This window comes from Pristis pectinata, chromosome 6, assembly GCF_009764475.1.
Source record: "Pristis pectinata isolate sPriPec2 chromosome 6, sPriPec2.1.pri, whole genome shotgun sequence".
NCBI lineage: Eukaryota > Metazoa > Chordata > Chondrichthyes > Rhinopristiformes > Pristidae > Pristis > Pristis pectinata.
Window position 1 is genome coordinate 52844718 of NC_067410.1, and position 22101 is coordinate 52866818.

At 46.2% G+C, this 22101-nt stretch overlaps 1 protein-coding gene across 1 annotated transcript; it reads left to right on the forward strand.

The window, feature by feature from the left end:
* Positions 1 to 323: 323 nt before the first annotated feature.
* LOC127571277 (rhodopsin) lies at positions 324 to 20436 on the forward strand. Its single transcript, XM_052017529.1, has 5 exons — positions 324 to 756; positions 8373 to 8541; positions 10620 to 10785; positions 11261 to 11500; positions 19910 to 20436. The coding sequence occupies exons 1-5, from the start codon at positions 396 to 398 to the stop codon at positions 20036 to 20038; spliced, it is 1065 nt and encodes a 354-aa protein (XP_051873489.1). The 5' UTR covers positions 324 to 395; the 3' UTR covers positions 20039 to 20436.
* The last annotated feature ends 1665 nt before the right edge of the window (positions 20437 to 22101 follow it).

Here is a 22101-nt window from a genome sequence, read left to right on the forward strand (position 1 = left end):
CCCAGACAGGTCCACACAGACAGGTACACATAAACAGGTATACCCAGACGGGTACACACACACTGCCTGTACCACCTGGTGTACTTTTCCATAAAAGCCGTCCCCTACTCTGGGGAGTGGTTTTGCCCCCTCCCATCTGGCGACTGCACCGTTAATAACTTGATGAGTTTATGACATTGCCTGATGCCGGCTGGATTACTATGGCCGTGTGCTGCCCTAGATCGCGTTCTGCTGACAAGCAGAGGCCGCACTAATCCAGGGCGGTGAGTTTATAAAGCAGACGGAGCCCCCGGCGAGGAGACACTCTCCCGGGTGCAGCAGGGTGACACAGGGACCCCTCGGGAGGAAGGAAGGACGACCCCCGCCTCTGCCCAGCGCCACCGCCGCCTGCAACCATGAACGGCACAGAGGGGGAAAACTTCTACGTGCCCATGTCCAACAAGTCGGGGGTGGTGCGCAGCCCGTTCGAGTACCCCCAGTACTACCTGGCCGAGCCCTGGAAGTTCTCGGCGCTCGCCGCCTACATGTTCTTCCTCATCATCACCGGCTTCCCGGTCAACTTCCTCACCCTCTATGTCACCATCCAGCACAAGAAGCTGCGGCAGCCCCTCAACTACATCCTGCTCAACCTGGCCGTGGCCGATCTCTTCATGGTGTTTGGCGGCTTCACCACCACCATCATCACCTCGATGAACGGCTACTTCATCTTCGGACCCACCGGCTGCAACTTTGAGGGGTTCTTCGCCACGCTCGGTGGTAAGTGGCCCAACTACTCCCACCCCCCACCCCTCGGGACCAACCCCCGAGGGCCGGGGTTCCGGGAGGAGAGCTCCCTCCAACACCCGCCCCGCTCCGGCACATGGTGCCCCCAGGGACCAGCCCCATCCACCCCATTCGAGGGTGGTCACTTCAGCCCCGGGATGGAGGATGTGAGCTGCAGGGCTTGGGCATTAGAACAGCCCGGGGGGTGGTGGGGAGCCGGGACATAGGGGGAGCCACCGGACCTCAGGCCATTCCATTGGAAGGGATGGTCCTGGGGTGAGAACCAGATCCCAATCCCTGTGCTGCAGGGTCGAGATGAGGGCAAGTAGAGCAACCAGTCTCCACGCCAAGGCAATGCCCAAAAGTGGCCTCTCACCCAGGAGAGGATTATCCAACAGGTACGGCCCAGTAGAAGTCGTTGACGAAGGATGGCTCCGAGGAAGGAATGAGAGGGAGAGCACAGGATAATTCTACAGGCTGCTGGGAATTTGCTGAGGTTTGGGCAACGTCCTGTCAGGGTGCGGAGCCAGTCCTTGGCTGCTTTCTGGACACTGTCGTCAAGGCTTCTATTGGTAACTTTAGCAATGCTCCCGGTGTGCATATGAGCAGTCCTGTGGGGCGATACATGGGCCACCTGGCTGGTTAATGTCTCAGGATGGGGATAACGATATCCACCGTCAAGGAGGGAGAGGACAACAGTGGGAGACAGGCTATCTGGGGTGCTGGAGAGGGGAGGGGTTGGTGCATGGAGGGGACTGCAGGAAAACTAAACTGGTTTTACACCAGGATGAAGTAAAATAGATTAAGTGGTTATGATGGTGGTAGATTTAATTTGTTGTGCATTGTAAAATATGTAGATGGTTTTAAGGATGTGTGGTATTGAGCTTGATTGGAGGAGAAACTTCAATGATCTGTTGAGGGAGGAAGGGTGTACGCAGTCAGTTGATTCACTTAATCTGGACTTGGAGTGTGCGGAGAGCCATTCTCTGAAAGGTGAAATTAGAGGACTCTTGTCATGTGGCAGAATTTTAAACAGTCAGCAATACTGCCGTTGATGATCTTATTGTAATGTTTAAAACTGATTTGCAGAGACTAACTGATTAAGGTGTGCGTGGGGCGAAAAGTATTTGGATTACAGATTAGTGTAGAGGAAGGTCGTGTCATTGGCAAAACGAGAGGAAGGATTGGGGGAGGAAAGCCGTGAACAGGTGGGTTAGTGGTAGGAAGTGGGAGGCTTCAGTTGCTTATGGAAAATTAAATAATTACAAAAGGAATTACATTATTAAATAAATAGAATGATTAATTTGATGACTGATTCAAAATCAAGGCAAAACCACCCAATTAAATCTGATTTAAATCTCAACCCATTCTTGGTGTCCACAAATTGTTGTGAGTGGTTGGTGCCATTGAACTGAAGAGAAGAAACTCTGTGGAGATGTTTTTGGGTATTTGAGGTCAGGTTTGGGCTGTGTTCCCTCTGCCACAGAGTGACAAACACAAATATTTCCATGTATTCTGTACCCCTACCAGCGGTCTGAGGGTGAGGACCTGTAGACTTGAGCATGTGTCTGCAGGCTGCTGTTGCAGTGCAGTGTTGTGGGACAGCGGCTGTGTCAGACCTGCTGCCTTCTGATGAGATGTTAAAGCCCCATTAGTTCCTTCAGATTCCAAAGTACACCTTTCTGGCCATTAACATTTCACTCTTTGTGCACACTTTATATCAGTGACAATACACTTTATTGCTTCTCAGAAGATTTCATGTGATTGTAAGGCATGATATTAAGTTAACCCAATTTACATATCACAAGATAGAAGGAGGCTGTTCAGTCTGCTAGGCCCATGCTGGCTCTCAGGAACAATCCCATGAGTCCCATTCCCCCTCTCCTATTTCCCTGTACCTTTGCAACATTTTTCTCTTATCCACCACCCTTTGGTTATATTTGCCATTAACCTACACAAAGGGGCGATTGACCCATAAACCCACTAACAGGTTTTTGGGGTGTGGGAGGAACCCCTTGTTGTCACAGGTGGAGTATGCAACCTCCGCACAGATAGGATCCTGAGATCAGGATCGAACTTGGGTCTCTGGAGCTGTAAGCAAGTCTTTCTTTCTTTTCTTTGCACTGTAAGAGGACCAACCAGAGGGGTGGGAGGGGAGATCCAGTTCCTGTGATCCCTCTTAGTTCCAACGATACAAGGATGAATGTGGAGAAGGTCTTGGTCAAGGAACCCACCCTCCTCAGCCCCACCCATACCCTCTCCCATCCACACTTACCCCGCACTTTCCACACACTTTCCCCACCATCCTCAAAATCACCCCCCACCCTACGTACATTCTTCTCCACTCTCCTGCCAATCTCTACCCACTCTCTCCAAACCCACCTACACTCTCCCCACTCTCCCTTCCCTCACCCATTGGTCTACCCCACTCTCCCTGCAACCTTCCCCCACCCTCCCCTCACTTTTCCTGCCCCAACCTGTCCACTTTCTTTCCCCACCACATGTACGTCTGGTGTGTGGTGGGATGGAAGATTCTGGGTATCCGATGCACCACCTTGATGACCCGTTGACAGCCCACTGTAAATAATTAACCAAATGTCATAAAAATTTCCTTGCAAATACTTTAAGAAATTAGGAAATAAATTAAATGAAGCAAAATAAAGTAGCTGGGTGCTTGTGCTGACTTGCTGCCTGGTGACAGCTGCTGTACAGCTGAGGACATGTGTGGGTCCTGGATGGGGTGGGGTGGGGGGGAGCAGTCCTGGACAGGGGGTATAAGTCCTGGACAGGTGTCGGTCCTGGACAGGGGGTGTGGGTCTCGGAGAGGGGGTGTGGGTCTTGGTGTTTAGTCCAGCTCACCCCTGTTCAGTAATTATGGACACAGGGCTCAGAGGGGAACCTGCTAGCTGGACAGAAGCACAACTCAGCCCATACAGCAACACATTGAGAGGAATCGTTAGTAACAGTCAGCAGGTTAAACTGGATGTGAGGGGATCAATACTACATCCAAAGTCAAAAGGGGACAAGTGGAAGCAATAATTCAACTGAAACGAGGCCACCAACCAGAGGATTTAAGAGCCCCTGGAGCCTCCACCATCTTTCTGGATTTAAATCTGTCAGCGAACCCCTCTGTTCCCTTCTCCCTCAGATACAACCTGTACAACCTCCCATTAAGTGTTTGCATGAACCACTCTCTGTGGGACGCACTACTAAAACAAAAGGAGGAATGAATGATAAACAGAAACATGAAGAGATTCGGAAAGAAGACAGAAACAATCTGGAAAACAAAAAAGAACAACAAAATTATTCAAAGTACATAAAGAGAAACTAAAGTATTCTGGGATCATGAGTGTGTGAGTGGGGTGGACAAGCAAAGGTGTACAGATACACAATGTTGTGTTACAAGGCATTACAAAGAGTAAAGGAAGGACAGGCTTATTTCAGAATTGAAGACATGCGGTTGTGTTAAACATATCAAACCAAGGGAAGGACTCACCTAGAGCATTGGAGATGATTTGGGGTCAAGGTTACAGAAAGGCAGTGCAAAAAGGATTCACCAGAACTGCGTTATACACATTAGGGAAGATTGGTTTCTCTGGGATAGAGAAGTTTGAGGTGTAATCAGAAAGAGGTCTCTAAAATTGGTGACGGTGTAAGTTGGGCATTGTGTGTATCAGACAATCAGTCATGATGTAGGTTTGGGCAGTGTGTATCAGACAATCTGTCATGGTGTAAGTTGTGCAGTGTATACACAGGTATTCCTTGATTTACACATTTTTGCTTTAATGCTATTGACTCTTTGTGACTTGTATCTTCAATTTATGAATCTAATGTTCACTACAACAAATAGCGTAACACTCTCTGCCACTGGGACGCACTGCACCAAGATACTCAGAACACAATTCGCACGGCCTTTCTCATTCATGAAATTTCTCTAAATTAAACGTTTTCCTGGGATTCATCCCTTTTGACAATCAAGGAGTTGTCACATCAGATATCTGTTCCCAATGTGCTTTGGGGATTATATCATTTGGGGTGTATATCCAGTGGGGCATAGATCATGTGAGGGTATGTTGGATGTGGATCATTTGTGGTATCATTTGTGCATTATGTAACGTGCACAGTATCCGTTGGGTAGCTTCAGAGTTGTAAATCATACATAATCTAAGTTAAAGTGCAGTAAGGAGGTGGGGTGTGAATTAGTTGTTGTAAATGAGGCTGGTGTAACTCAGACTGGCAGTGAGTCAGTCACACAATGATGTAAATTATGCAAATGTAAACCATTTCTGGACAGAGTTGTGTACAAGGCAGACATGTATTATATAAATCAGGCATGTTGTAAAACACACAGGGTTAAACCCCACAGGACATGTGTAAATTCTGCATAGTGCAAGCACGGTAGCGTAGCGGTTAGCGCGACGCTATTACAGCGCCAGCGATCGGGGTTCAATTCCCGTCGCTGTCTGTAAGGAGTTTATATGTTCTCCCGTGTCTGCGTGGGTTTCCTCCGGGTGCTCCGGTTTCCTCCCACATTCCAAAGACGTACGGGTAGGTTAATTTGGGTGTAAAATGGGCGGCGCGGACTCGTTGGGCCGGAAGGGCCTGTTACCACGCTGTAAATAAAAGTTAAAAAAAAAATTTAAAAATGATGTAAATTAGGCAATGTTTGAAAAGTGAACAGTGGAATTGTGCATCATGTAAATCTGGTGATGTGTAAGTCTTATATAGTGTAAATTTTGTGAAAAATTCTATGGTGTAATCCCTGCATGTTGTAAATCGTACATCATGTCAATCTTGCACAGTATAAATCCTGCAAGATATGGTGTAATTTAGCATTGTGCAAATCCTGCAGAGTAAATCAAGTACTGTGTAAATGGAGGAATGTAATTTTTGAACTGTTGAAATTGTACATGGTAATTGAGATAGTATGTAACTCAGGCAGTGTGCAAGTGTTGTAAATATTGCCTCATGTACATCATTGAGTGTATAAATGCCAACAAAGCAAAATGTGAATGTGTTTGTCAGGTGGTGTGTAAATCTTGCACAGTACAATTCATGCATGGTGTAACCTAGGTGGTGTACAAACCTTGCACAGTAAACTGATCAGGTTGTAATTCTAGTGGTGTATAAATCTGATAATATGTTATTTTTACCTAGTCTAAGTCTTGTATGCTGTAAATGTTGCATAATATAGGGCAATATGTAAATTCTACAAGCTACAAATAAAGAATTGAGTACAGGTTGTACAATGTAAATACTGTCTGGGGTACATAGTGTAAATCCTACACAGTGTATGTTCTGCATGAGGTAAATCTTACATTGGGGTACATCATATGCCTTGCAGAATGTAAATCTTGAATGTAGTAAATCTTGCATGGAGTTATTCCTGCATAATGTACATTCAGCATTGTGTAAATCCTACATTGGGTAGTTCCTGCATGGTGTAAACTCTGCATGGTATAAATCCTGCATGGTGTAAATCCTGCACAGTGTAAACTGTGCATGGTGTAAATCCTGCATTGTGTAAACCCTGCATGGAGTAAACCCTGCATGATGTAAATCCTGCATGGAGTAAACCCTGCATGGTGTAAATCCTGCACAGTGTAAACCTTGCATGGGCAAAATCCTGCATAGTGTAAATCCTGCATCGTACAAATCCTGCATCATATAAATCCTGCATGGTGTAAACCTTGCATGGTGTAAATTCAGCATGGTGTAAATTCTTCATGATATAAACCTTGCATGGTGTAAATCCTGCATGGTGTAAATCCTGCATGGTGTAAATCTTGCATGGTGTAAACCTTGCAAAGTGTAAACCCTGCATGGTGTAAATTCTGCATGGTGTGAATTCTTCATGGTATAAACCTTGCATGCTGTAAAGCCTGCATGGTGTAAATCCTGCACAGTGTAAACCTTGCATGGTGCAAAATCCTGCATAGTGTAAATCCTGCATCGTACAAATCCTGCATCATATAAGTCCTGCATGGTGTAAACCTTGCATGGTGTAAATTCAGCATGGTGTAAATTCTTCATGATATAAACCTTGCATGGTGTAAATCCTGCATGGTGTAAATCCTGCATGGTATAAATTTTGCATGGTGTAAACCTTGCAAAGTGTAAACCCTGCATGGTGTAAATTCTGCATGGTGTAAATTCTTCATGGTATAAACCTTGCATGCTGTAAAGCCTGCATGGTGTAAATCCTGCACAGTGTAAACCTTGCATGGTGCAAAATCCTGCACAGTGTAAAGCCTGCATGATGTAAATCCTGCACAGTGTAAACCTTGCAGGGTGCAAAATCCTGCACAGTGTAAAGCCTGCATGGTGTAAAGCCTGCATCGTACAAATCCTGCATCGTATAAATCCTGCATGGTGTAAACCTTGCATGGTATATTTGTATGATGTAAATCCTACAGGGTGTAAATTCTGTATCGTGTAAATGCTGGATGGAGTAAATCCTGCATTGGGTAGTTCCTGTATCATGTAAATCCTTTGTGGTATAGATTCTGCATGTGTCAATCCTGCAGGCTGTAAATACTGGATCCTGTAAATATTGCATTGGCTGTTGCAGTATGGTGTAAATGCCAGGTGGATTAAATCCTGCAAGGTGCAAATCCTGTGTTGAGTAGATTCTGCATGCTGTATGTCCTGCATTGGCTAGATTCTGCATGGTGCAAATCCTACATGGTGAAAATCCTGCATTGAGTGGATTCTGCATGCCATTCATCCTACATGGTGTAAATCCTGCTTGCTGTGTGTCTTGCAATCAGTGGGAACTACTCCAGAATCCAATCAATTCTGTATGATCACCACCAACCAATACACCTTTATTTCCATGGCCACTTCCTTTAGTATTCTGGGATGTTGATTATCAGGCCCTGGGCTTTGTCAGTCTTTAGCCCTGTTAATTTCCCCTGCACTCTTTCTTCACTGATGCTGGTTTCCATCAGGTCCTCCTCCCTCTACATGCTATACTCCCCAAAGTATGCAGAGTTTATCTCTGTGAAGACAGGACTAAGAAGTCTGTGTTTAATTGTCCTGCCCTGTTCCCAGTGAAAATATCCCTGTTTCTGACCGTGGGGGACCTGTATGTGTACTCACCAGCCATTTCCTCACACTTTAGCGTTTATAGTCATTTTTTGTTATGGAGTTTTGCTTGGCTCCTACTGTCTTTGCCGATATTGCAGGTGATGTCGTTGTGCTTGTTGTTGGAGGTTATGTTGCCTTTGAGTTTTGTTCATGGTGACATTGTTGTACCCGTGGTTGGTGATGCCGCCCTCCGTTTTGTTGGAGGTGATGTTCGTTTGCAGATAGTGAATGCCATCTTTGTGTTGAGGGAGGTAAGTTAATTTGTTGGAGGTGACACTGCCATTGTGTATGTTGGACATGATACTGTGCTTGAGTTTGGAGGTGATGTTGTCATTGAGTTATGGAGTTTGTTGTACATGACTGTGTTGGAGGTGATTTTGCCTTTGGAGGTGATTTTGCTTCAGGGTTTCGTGACTTTAGTGTGTGTGTGGGTTTGCGGGCGGAGCTGATTTGGGTTTTGTTCCAAGTGCTGCTGTAACTGCATGAATTGACCACCTTTAATCTCTGGTTCTGTCCCTCAGGTGAAATCGCTCTTTGGTGCCTTGTGGTTCTCGCCATTGAACGTTATGTGGTTGTTTGTAAACCCATGAGCAACTTCCGGTTTGGCAGCCAACATGCCTTCATTGGCGTTGCTTTCACATGGATCATGGCCCTCTCTTGTGCTGGTCCCCCGCTCCTTGGATGGTCCAGGTAGTATACCGATCATACTTTGCCTCCAGCCTTGTTCCTTATTTCACAGGAAGGCCCTCCCTCAGGGAAGTTACTTCTCAGCAAACTCAGCATCTCATGTGCATCGGATCTCCCTTAAATGCTCAGAACAGAATTGTTTGGTCTGAATGAATGAAATGTAACTTAGTAGGGACTTAAAGTAGACCCCAACAGATTTACTTATTACGATCTGGAGGCCATTTGGCCCATTGGGTCCAGCCCAGCTCCCAGGGAAAAATCACATAAAGTCCCATTCCCTCTTCTTCATATTTCCCTGAATTCATACAGCTTATTCTCCCTAACACATGCCCATCAACTCCCCTTTGAGTCTTCTGCTGTTTACCTACACTGGGGGTAATTTACAGCAGCTAATTAACCAACCTGCACGTATTTGTGATGTGGGAGGAAAATGCTGCACCAGGGGAAACCCACACAATCACAGGGAGAATGTGCAAACTCCACACAGACAGCAGCCGATGTCAGGAACTAGCCATTGCACCACTGTTGCACACCACTGTTCATGAAGGTAGCCATTTCATGGACCCAGTCTGTGTGTGTACCAGTTTTGTGTCAGTTGAGCACTCCTGCACTGAATCAACTAGTCCAGGTGAAGTTCACCTCAGGAACTATGCCAGAAGGTCTATGCTGACCTTCATGTAGCAGGGATGGCTGCACTTTTACAGCTCTTGATTCCTTGGAAGAGGCATTAGACTGAAATCCTGTTTTCCTTTTGAGGATAATATCCATGACATTACTCGTGATATGTTCTCACCTGTGTCTGAACTAATATTTGTTCCTCAGCCAACCTTGATAATACAGACCTGCTGGTTATGATCTTACTAATGTTTGCAATAGCTTCTCGTGGGCAAACTGATGACCACATTTAGCAGATGACCCCAGTGACCACATTATTGGGGACTTTCTGAGCTTATGAAAGGCTCTTTCTTGTAGGGTCATAGAGTCAGAGAGTCATACAGAGGAGAACAGGGTCCACGCTAAACAAGATGCCCATCCAAGCTAGTCCTATTTGCCAGTGTTTGGCTCATAACCTTCTAAACCTTTCCTGTCCATGTACCTGTCCAATTGCCTTTCAAAAATTGTTATTGTACCTACCTCAACCACTTCCTCCGGCAGCTCAATCCACACACATACCACCCTCTGTGTAAAAAAGTTGGCACGGTGTAACGGTTAGCGTAATGCTATTACAGCTCCAGTGACCCGGGTTCAATTCTGGCCACTGACTGTAAGGAGTTTGTATGTTCTTCCCGTGTCTGTGTGGGTTTCCTCCGGGTGCTCTGGTTTCCTCCCACATTCCAAAGACGTATGGTTAGGAAGTTGTGGGCATGCTATGTTGGCACCGGAAGCGTGGCGACACTTGCAGGCTGTCCCCAGAACATTCTATACAAAAGATACATTTCACTATGTGTTTCGATGTATGTGTGACTAATAAATATATCTTATCTAAGTTGCCCTTTGGTCCCCTTTAAGTCTGTCCCCTCTCACCTTAAACCTATGCCCTCTCGTTCTTGATTCCCCAACCCAGGGAAAAAGACTGAGTGTATTCACCCTATCTATGCCCTTCATGATGTTATACTCCTCTATAAGATCACCTCTCAGTCTCCTATGCTCCAAGGAATAAAATCCTAGCCTGTCCAACCTCTCCCTATAACTCAGTCCCTCAAGTTCTGGCAACATCCTTGTAAATCTTTTCTGCACTCTTTCCAGTTTAACTATGTCTTTCCTGTAGCAGGGTGACTAAAATTGAACACAATACTCCAAGGGAAGCCTCACCAGCATCTTGTACAAATGCATCGTGACCTCCCAACTTCTATACTCAGTGCCCTGACTGATGAAGGCCAGTGTGCCAAAAGCCTTCTTCACCGCTCTGTCTACTTGTGATCCCACTTTCAGTGAACTCCAAGGTCCCTCTGTCCTACAACATTTCCTAAGGCCCTGCCATTCAGTGTGAAAGCCCTACATGGATTTGACTTTCTAAAATGCAACACCTCATACTTATCTGAATTAAACTCCTTGTAACCTGGAGCCCTTTCTGTTTGCAGGTATATCCCAGAGGGAATGCAGTGTTCGTGTGGGGTTGATTACTACACTCTGAAACCTGAAGTTAATAATGAGTCTTTTGTCATCTATATGTTCACCGTCCATTTCTCCATCCCACTGGCTGTTATATTCTTTTGCTACGGTCGTCTGGTCTGCACAGTCAAAGAGGTAGGTTTCTGATCTCCATCTGTCTGAGTGAATACTACAGCACAGTTCCCTCCTCTGCCTGCAGTGTTCTGTCTCCAGGAGTAATATTGTTGGGACGTGATCAACACTGCAGGCAGTAAGGATCAATCTTGTGCTGTTAGACTGGAGGCCCTTCCCAAGAAGACATTTATGACTCTGATGGCTTCTGTGGTTCTTTTATCTGCTACTGGTTTATTGAGCTCACTTTCCAATCTTTGCCTGGTGGATTTGAAGCTCAGAATCTCTGTGATGCTAGACCCAGACCATAATCTCCAGTCTACACTGAGCTGTGACCTGTCTGAGCCCTGACTGGTTTGAAGGAAACATCAAGTAGTATCCGGAGCTCAGTTCCTTGAGCCAGGCTCTGGTGGATTCCTGAAGTGGGTTATGTGGATGTTGAGACAAGTACTGACCATCCTTCTCTGATGCTCACTCTGCCCCTCCTTCTTGTCTATAGGCTGCAGCCCAGCAGCAAGAGTCAGAGTCCACTCAGAGGGCGGAGAGGGAAGTCACCCGAATGGTGATCATCATGGTGATTGCCTTCCTTGTCTGTTGGCTGCCGTATGCTGGGGTAGCTGCCTACATCTTCACCCATCAGGGCAGCGAGTTTGGCCCAATCTTCATGACCATACCAGCATTCTTTGCCAAAAGCTCAGCTCTGTACAACCCTCTCATCTACATCCTGATGAACAAACAGGTAGGAGTCCAACCTTGCAAACACTTGCTCATGATCTCCTCCCTCCCTCCCTCCCTCCCTCCCTCCCTCTCTCCCTCCCTCCCTCCCTCCTTCTCTCTCTCTCTGTCTCTCCCCATTACATTCTTTTCTGTATGTCTCTGTCTCAATCTCTGCCGATTGCCTCCGCACCTCCAAACACTGCTCCTCTCTCTTTTCCCCATCTGCCTGCCTCTACCGCTCTCCCTCACTGCCTTCTCTGTTTTCGTTTATTCTCTATATCTCTTTCTTACATCTTGCCCTCTCTCTTTGCCTCCTCTGATGGTGTCTTGCTGCCTCTGAACCCGTCTGTCTCTGGTGCTCTCTTTAGCTCTGTCTCAGTGTGTAATCTCATTGTCAATCTGTATGTCTCTCTTCCTCTTTCTCACTCTTCCTCTTTGTTTCCTGTCCATCTCGCTCTCAAAATTGTGCACCCTGTCTGTCAGTCTCTCTCCCTTATGGTCTATCCCTCTCTGTCTGTCTGTTTCTCCCCCTTTCTCTCTCTTGCACTGTCACTGGTTCACAATCTTGCTCCACCGCCCCCTTCGTTCTCTTTTGCTGTCTGTGTTTTTTTGTCTCATGGGTTGGCTCCCTCTCTTTCCTCTCACTTTCTGTAATTTTTTCTGTTTCTCTCCCTCTGCTCCTTTCTCTCTGTCTATTCTCTCCATCTATGTATGTCTCCTCCACTGAGTCAGTGTTTTCTCTCTCTCTCTCACTGTCTTTCTCTCTCTTGCTCTCTCTCTCTTCCCATCCCTGTCACTTGTCTTTCGCACTCCCTGTGTGATTGTATTTTTCTCTCTCTTTACCTTTGAGTACAATTCCTGTATCTGGCCTAGAAATTGGATTCATTTTGGCACAATGGGCATTGACTCAGGCATAATTTTGGTGACAAATTCTGATCCCACCATAGTGGGAATCCCCATGATCACAGAAACCAGTCTTTAGCCAATTTCCAGTTTTGGGTTTCTCTACAACCACTCAGCTCCGGGCCTGAGCAGATGGGCCAAAGAGTTGGATTTCAGACAGGAGATGAGAGAGATGACACGTGACTGTCAGGCAGTATTTGATTAAGTGTGGCATCAAGGAACCCTGGTAAAACTGGTCAGTGGACATAAATGGAGAAACACTCTAGTGGTTGACATTAATGTTTGGCTGTGATAAAATGGGACACTACATTTAAAAAAGGCAGTAAACAAATGATTGCTGATACTTAAAGAATTAATACATAGTTTGCAATAAATATATAAAGGCACAAAAACACAACAGGAAATGAGTCTCAGCCTTAGCCAATAATAGAAATTAAAGATAGTATTAGATCAAAGAAAAGTCTCATAATGTTGCTACAAACAATAAGGAAATTTTGGAATTCAGCGAAGGAGGAGAAAGTCATCGTTAGGAAAGGGGAAGTAGAATACAGGAATGACCTAGAGAGAAACATAAAAAACTGAAAAACCTTCCACAGAAATGTAAAAAGGAAAGATCTGCAAATGCCCCTCAGAGGCTGGGAATAGGAGGATTAATATTGGAGAATAAGGTAATGGCAGGGAAATTAAACAAATATTTTGTCGAGACAAAAGAGACCACAGATAGAGTAATAGATGGGAAACAGGTCCTTTGGCCTGGCTGGTCCATGCTGACCAAGATGCCCATTCAAGCTAGTCCCATTTATTAGTGTTTGGCTCATAACTTTTCCCATCCATGTACTTGTACAAATATCTCTTAAATGTTGTTATTGAACCTATCTCAACCACTTCCTCTGGGATCTCCTTCCATATTCCATATTCCATATCTCATTCCATACACCCTCTGTGTAAAACATGATGCCCTTCAAGTTCCTATTAAATCTTTCCCCTCTCACCTTAAACATATGCCACTTGAACTTCTATACTCAGTGCCCTGTCTGATGAAGGCAAGTGTGCCAAAAGTCTTCTTCACCACCCTGTCTACCTGTGACTCCACTTTCAGTGAACCATGTACTCAAACTCCAAAGTCCATCTGTTCTACAGCACTTCCCAGGGCCCTGCCATTCACTATGAAAGTCCTACCTTGACTTGACTTCCCAAAATGCAACACCTTACACTTATCCGAATTAAACTCCATTTGCCATTCCTCGACTCACTTATGCATCTGATCAAGATCCCCATGTAATGTAATAACCTTCTTCATTGTCCACTATACCACCTATTTTAGTATTATCTGCATACTTACTAACCATGCCTTGTACATTCTTATCCAAACTATTGATATAGATGACAACTAACAATGAGCCTAACACTGACCCCTGATGTACACCACTAGTCACGGGCCTCCTGTCCGAGAAACAACCTTCTACCATCACCCTCTGCTTCCTACCATCAAGCCAATTGTGTATCCAATTATCCAGCTCTCCCTGGATTCCATATGATCTAACCTTCCAGAGTAGCCTATCATGTGGAACCTTATTAAAGGCTTTACTGAAGTCCATATAAACCACATCTACTGCCCTGCCTCATCGACCTTTTTGGTCACATCATCAAAAAACTCAGTGAAGTTCATAAGACATGATCTCCCATGCACAAAGCCATGCTGACGACCCCTAATCAACCCATGTATTTCCAAATGCACGTATATCTTATCCCTCAGAATTCTCTCTAGTAACTTATCTGCCACATATGTTAGACGTACTGGTCTATAGTTCCCACGTTTTTTCATTGTAGCCCTTCTTAAATAAAGGCATAACATTCGCTACCCCCCATTCTACCAGTACCTCACCCGTGGCTAACGATGATGCTAACCTTTGCAAGCTCCTGTCTCATACTGTCAAAATTCACCTTGCCCCAATTTAGAACTTGAAGCTGTCGACAAGTTCTGTCCCTTTCCATAATTATTTTAAAACTAATAGAATTATGGTTACTGGTCCCAAAGTGCTCCCCCACTGTCACCTCAGTCACTTGCTCCGCCCTATTACACAAGAGCAGGTTGAGCTTTGCCCTCTGCTTCGTAGGGCCCTCTATATGTTGCCTGACAAAACTTTCCTCAATGCACTTAACAAATTCCACCCCATCTAAGCCCTTAACAGTCTGGCAGTCCCAGTCTATGTTAGGAAAGTTAAAATCCCCTGCAGTGACAACCCTATTATTCTTACAACTTTGCACAATTACCCTGCATATTTATTCTAATTCCTGTTGACTATTTGGGGGCCTATAGTGCAACCCCAACAAAGTGCTCATCCCCTTCTTATTTCTCAGCTCCACTGGGGCAGCACGGTAGCGTAACAGTTAGCACGACGCTATTACAGTGCCAGTGATCAGGGTTCGGTTTCCGTCACTGTCTGTAAGGAGTTTGTACGTTCTCCCATGTCTGTGTGGGTTTCCTCCGGGTGCTCCGGTTTCCTCCCACATTCTAAAGACATGCGGGTAGGTTAATATGGGTTTAAAATGGGCGGCATGGACTCGTTGGGCTGGAAGGGCCTGTTACCATGCTGTAAATAAAATTTTTAAAAAATTTAAAAAATTAAAAAAAATAAAGCCTCAGACGCCAGAATCTGGAGCAAGAATCAATCTGCCGGAGGAACTCAGTGGGTCACGCAGTGTCTGCAGAGTAAATGGATGGTCGAGGTTTCAGGTCGAGACGCTTGCATCAGGACTGAGAGTGTAGAGAGGAGATAGCTGGCATAAAGAGGTGAGGGGGAGGGGTGAGGCAGGACCTGGCAAGCAATAGGTGGACCCAGGTGAGGAAGGGTTGATTGGCAGATGGAGTCAGGCAGGGAGGAAAGGGTGGAGATAGCAACAGAGGCTGGTGGGTGATCTGGAGGCAACAAGGGGCTGCAGATGATGGAATCTGATAAGAAAGGAAGGTGAAGAGTGGAACCAGATAAGGGAAGGATGGTGGGCAGATGGGAACAGTGATGGGAGGGTAGAGAGGACCCAGTGGGTAGAGTGTGTGGGAATATTTTGTGTCTGTCTTCTCAGGAGAAGATGCAGTGAACCTTTGAAAAATTGTGGAGAAGGACAGATTGAGCAAGAATGAGAAAAGAAATTATCATTGACAAAAAGTTTGTGGAAGTTAGTGGGACTGAAGGTGATAAATCCCCAGAGTTTGAAGGAAGAGGCGATGGAAATGGTGGGTGCACTGGTTGTCATCTTCCTAAATTCTGCTGATGTTCTGGAACAGTTCCTTCAGACTAGAAGGTAGCAGATAGAAACCCTCTATTTCAGAAAGAAAAAAGAGAGAGTGAACAGAACTGTAAACCAGTTAGCCCGATGTCAGGAAGAGGGAAAATGATGGAATCTGTTATTAAAGATGTGACAACAGAACAGAAACCAGTAAAGGGATTGGGCAGAGTTAACTTAGATTTGTGAAAGGGAAACGTGTGACAAACCTGTTGGAATTTTTTAGTGTAACTAAAAAAATAAATAACAGGAAAAGCAGTAAATGTGGTATATTTTGGACTTACAGAAGATGCTACAGAGGAAGTGGTTAAACAACAGTAGAGCACATGGTTTATACTGACATGAATTGGGGATACGTTACCAGACCAAAGACAGTGAGTGGGAAGAAGGGGTCATGCTTTGGCTGGAAGAACGTGACTAGTGTTTTGCCACTACCGCGACGAGTTTGGTGAGGGTTTGCAAGTTCGATTAAAAAGTTGAGTTGCAGTGTGGTTGTGAGGTGGCACGGAGAGGCTTCAGGGAGATATAGAAAGAGTAAATGTCTCACATATATGGTTTTGAAGAGGTAACCAAGAGGATAGATGAGGGCAGGGCAGTGAATGTTGATCATATGGACTTTAACCAGACCTTTGATGAGGTCCCGCATGGAAGCCTCATGTGGAAAGTTAGATTGCATGGGATCTAGGGAGAGCTAGCTAAGTGGATACGTACATGTTGTTTGTTATTTATATGGCTGGTAAGTTTGTAGTTGACACTAAGACTGGGGCAGCCTGGAGGAGCCAGAGAAGTCTGAGGCACCAAATGAGAAGGAGGACTGGGCTGCTGGTTCGGAGTGGTTGCTGGGTCAAGGCCACAGAAGGAAGGTCCCCGACAGGACAGTGGGTGCCTGCTGAGGTTGGGGGGGGGGAGGCACGGCATTCTCAAATCACAGGCAGCAAGTGGCCACGCTGCCCAGCGTGGCTCTGCTGTGTGCTTAATCCTCCTTGCTTTTCCTTTGGAAGCACCCCTGGGATATCCTCCAGAGTAGGTTGGGCAGACTTGGGTTGTTTTCTGTGGAGCGGCGGAGGCTGAGGGGAGACCTCATGGAGGTTTATAAAAGTTACAAGTTTATAAAAGACAGTCAGAATCCTTCTCCCAGGGTTGAAATATCGAATACCAGAGGATGTGTATTTCAGGTGAGAGGGGGGATGTTTAAAGGAGATGTGCAGGGCAAGATTTTTACACAGAGAGTGGTGGGTGCCTGGAACGGGCTGCCAGGGGTTGCGGTGGAGGCAGATATGATAGGGGGGTTTAAGAGGCTGTTGGACAGACACGTGAATGTGCAGAGAATGGAGGGATGTGGACCATGTGCAGGCAGAAGGGATTTACTTTAATTCGGCGTTGTGTTCAGTACAGACATGGAGGGCCGAAGGGCCTGTTCCTGTGCTGTACTGTTCCGTGTTCCGTGTTCTAAAATAGGTGGTATCATGGATAGTGAAGAAGGTTATCAAAACTTACCAGGGGATCTTGATCAGCTGGATAAGTGGGTTGAGTATTGGCAAATGGCGTTCAATTCAGAAAAGTTCAATGTGTTGCATTTTGGGAAGTCAAACCAGGGTAGGACTTTCACAGTTAACAGTGGGGCCCTGGGGAGTGTTGAAGAACAGAGGGACCTAGGAGTACAAGAACATAGTTCCCTAAAGGCAGTGTCAGAGGTAGACATTGTAGTGAAGAAGGTGTTTGGCATGCTGGCCTTCATCAGTCAGGGCACTGAGTAAAGGAGCTGGGATGTTATGTAGCAGTTGTACATGACATTGGTGAGGCCACACCTGGAGTACTGTGTACAGTTTTGATTAGCCTATTGTAGGAAATGCATCATTAAGCTAGAAAGAGTGCAAAGAAGATTTGTGAGAATGTTGCCAGGATTTGAGGGTCTGAGTTATGGAGAGAGGTTAGGCAAGTTAGGACTTTATTCCTTGGACCCTAGGAGACTGAGGAGTGACCTTATAGAGATGTTTAAAATCATGTGGGGCATAGATAGGGTAAACGTACATAGTCTTTTCCCCAGGGAAAGGGAATCAAAAACTGGAGGCATAGGTTTAAGGTGAGAGGGGAAAGGTTTAAAAGGGACCCAAGGCAACTTCTTCATGCAGAGGGTGGTGAGTATATCGAATGAGCTGCCAGAGGAAGTGGTTGAGGCAGGTGCAATAACAAAATTTAAAAGACATTTAGACAGGTACATGGATAGGAATGATTTGGAGGGATAAGGGCCAAATGCAAGCAAATGGGACTAGCTTAGATGGTCATCTTGGTTGGCATGGATGAGTTGGACTGAAGGACCTGTTTCCATGCTGTATGACTTTAAGTAAATGGACAAGGACATGGCAGATGCAAAAAGGTGAGGTCATCCCCAAAGGAGGAAGTGGTGAGAGACTGAAAGGCTGGTCTTCAGAAGGACCTGGCTATCACTGAAAGTTACCATGCAGATACAGCAAGCAAGTGGGAGGCAAACTAGATCTTGGTCTTGGTGGCAATAAGATTTGAGTAAAGCAGAAAAGGCAGCTCACTCTAATTATGTAGGGCTTTGGTGAAGCCACTCTGGAATATTGTGTACATAGAAACATAGAAAACCTACAGCACAATTCAGGCCCTTCAGCCCACAAAGCTGTGCCGAACATGTCCCTACCTTAGAAATTACTAGGCTTACCCATAGCCCTCTATTTTTCTAAGCTCCATGTACCTATCCAAAAGTCTCTTAAAAGACCCTATCGTATCCGCCTCCACCACAGGTCTGGTCTGTCTGCCCAAGGGAGATGTAGTTGCGATGGGACAGTGGTAAAGATTCACCAGGTTGCAGTGAGGAACAATGAGAGATGATTTCATTGAAACATAGAAAATTCTTACAGGGTGTGGCAAGGAGAAGGTTTCCCCGGGCTGAGGAGCCTAGAACCAGGGGACACAGTCTCAGAATAAGGTGACAGATTTGTACAATTGAGATGGGGAGAAGTTTATTTTCTCAGAGGCTGCTGAATCTTTGGAATGCTCTGCCATAGAGGGCTGTGGAGGGTCAGTTACCAAATATATTCAAGGCAGAGAATCAATACGATAGTTTTGTAGATACAAAGGGAATCGAGGAATATGGTTTAGTGCAGGAAAGAGGTGCTGAGGTGGACGATCAACCTTTCTTATTGATTGACAGAGCAGGCAGAAAGGGACAGAATGGCCTCCTCTTTCTTTTGTCCTTACTCATGCAAAAGGAAGGTGGTTGTTGTAGGTCAAACATCCCAGCCCCAGGACATCACTGCAGGAGTTCCTCAGGACAGTGTCCTGGGCCCAACCACCTTCAGCTACTTCATCAATGATCTTTCTCCAGTCATAAGGCCAGAAGTGGGAATGGTCACTGATGGTTGCACAATGTTCAATTCCATTCACCACTCCTCAGTAAGTGAAGCATGCAGCAAGACCTGGACAACATTCAAGCATGGGCTTAGGACTGGCAAATAACATTTTCACTACAAGAGTGCCAAGCAATGACTAAGACTTGACTAGCTCACCATCCACCACTGGCACACAGTGGCTGCAGTGTGCACTGTGTACAAAATGCACTGCAGTTACTCAACCGGTCTACTCCGACAGCACCTGCTAAACCGGTGACCTCTACAAGAAGAAAGATAAGGACAGCAGGTGCTGGGGAACACCACCACCTGCAGGTTCCCCGCTAAGTTTCACACCATCCTGACATGGAAATATCTCGTAGGTCCTTCATTGACATTAGATTGAATTCCAGGTGTTCTCTCCCACTGTGGGAGCACTTGCACCAGAAGGACTGCAGCATCAAAAAGGTGGCTCACCGCCATTTTCTCGTTCAGTTAACGACGGGTGATAACTGCTGGCCTTGCTGCTAATGCCTAGATCTGATAAATCATTGAAAAAGTGGCTGCCCCTCTGCCTGTCAGTGTCTCAGTCCTTGCCAGTCCTTCTCTCTCTGCTTGCCTGTCTCCAGCTCTGTCTTTTTCAGTCTCTGCTCCCAACCCACTGCAGTGGGTGCCAGACAGTGGTACGCAATGACCTTGCAACACCTCCTGGTGTCACTAGTGCTTGAATTATTTGCTTGAAAAATAAGATTCTGTTCCAATTCCTAAATTGTGACCACAGCAATGGCCCTCCACATATGTCTGCAAGGTATATTCCCTTGCTCTCACGTCTGGCTGTACATGGGCTCATCCTGGACCAAAGAACAACCCTCTCTCCTTCTCTCTCCTAGTTCCGTAACTGCATGATCACCACTGTTTGCTGCGGCAAGAACCCATTCGAAGAGGAGGAAACCACCTCAGCCAGTGCCAGCAAGACAGAGGCTTCATCTGTCTCTTCCAGCCAGGTGGCCCCTGCATAAAACCTCAGCTCGGCAAACTCAACGGAGGCAGAAGTTGGCACGGCACTTCCGTCCGGCCTCTGCCAAACAAACTGATTGTGTTGAGGTTTGAAGGCCCAAGATTTCCAAACCCAAAGAATTTCAAGCTGTATCGGATAGTGGAACTTTTCAACTGTGTGGCAAATATTTGAACAGAGCCAATCATTTCATCCTGAGCTTTGTGGTAAAACTCTGAGTCTAATGGTGAGCACTGCCTGCCATGTTGTGAAGATATTGTACATTATTTCATACAAGCTGGCAGCCCTGATCTCTCACACTCCCTGTTCTTTATAAAGTCCAAATGCTTTTTAAAAGCCCATCTTATCTGCAATCGAATCCGTCCTCCTAGCCCAGCTCTGATCTAGCAGATTTAGAACCAATACCAGTTAATAAAGAGCACATTGCAAATAGTCTGCCTCCTTGTTTTATTTCTGTATAAAGCTGCTTTCAGAGGTTACGTTCCCTCCTTGGTGGCCTGTTAAAGCCCAGGTCTTGTTTCATAGAATCATAGAATCATAGAACAGTACAGCGCAATACAGGCCCTTCGGCCCACAATGTTGTGCCAACCTTTAAACCTCGCCTAAGACTATCTAACCCCTTCCTCCCACATATCCCTCTATTTTAAATTCCTCCATATGCTTATCTAGTAATCTCTTGAATTTGACCAATGTACCTGCCTCCACCACCAGCCCAGGCAGTGCATTCCATGCCCCAACCACTGTCTGGGTAAAAAACCAACCTCTGATATCTCCCTTGAACTTCCCACCCATTACTTTAAAGCCATGCCCTAAGAGAGTACCAATTGAGAGTTTCCTATTGAGGGTTAAGAGTTCTCTCAACTTATTTCCACCCTCCACATTCTGGAGGTCTGAGAAATGCCCCTCCTGCCTCTGGAAATCTTTCCATGTCATCCACCATTAAGTTATTGCCTTTTTGTCCTGTTGAAATGTGTTTCCCTTGGTTCCTCTCTGTTCTTCACCACTCTCCCTGCTCCCCACAGCTTGACGTTAAGTCATCAACCGTTGCTTCCTATACTGACCCAGCTTCCCCCAGCCCTGTCTTCCCCTGGATACCATAATCCCCTGATCTGTCTCCCCAGAGTCTGTCACCACCCAGCTCCATCTCCCCACCTGGTCTATCCTCCCCCTGAATCTGTCTACCCCCTCCCCCAATGAGTCCAGCCTCCTTGCCCCCTGGGTCCATCTCCCCACATCTATGTACTGCCACCAACCCGATTTAGGCCTGGCTTCTTGCTCTCATCTTCCTCAGTCCCAGCTGCTTTCTTCCTTAATTCAGTTTAAAGGATTCATGGAAGAATATTGTAAAACAAGGATGACAGTGAGGTGAGGTGAGGTTTCTGCAAACCGCCCTGTTTCATACTTTGAGAAGCCCACTCATTGGTCCGTGTCCATGCACCTTTTGGGACTGTGGACGGCCCTGTGGGTCTGCAGACGGCCCCGTGGGTCTGTGTACAGTGCCGTGGGTCTGGAGACGGCCCCGTGGGATTGCGGATGGCCCCGTGAATCTCCGGATGGCCCCATGGGACTGGAGATGGCCCTGTGGGTCTGCGGACGGTCCTGTGGGTCTGTGGATGGTCCTATGGGACTGCAGAGGACCAGATGAGGGATTGGAGGAGGGGTGGAGGGTGGAAACAATATGCCAGAGGGGAGGGTTACCTAAAATTGGAAAACTCAATGAGCATGCCATTGAATTGTAGACTCCCCAGGTGGAATATGAGATGTTGCTCCTCTAGTTTATGTTGGGCTTCATCCTGGCAGTAGAGAAGGCCAAGGATGGGAATGGGGAGGGGAGTTGAAATTGTCTGCAACTGGGAGCTCGGGATGGCCATTGCAGACTGAGTGCCGATGTTCTGTGAAAAGGTCTCCCAGTCTGCGTTTGGTCTCGCCGATGTAGAGGAGGTCACATCGTGAGCACCGAATGCAGTAGATAACATTGGAGGAGATGTATGTGAACCTTTGCCTCACCTGGAAGGACTGTTTAGGTGCCTGGATGGTGGTGAGGGAGGAGGTGTAGGGACAAGTGTT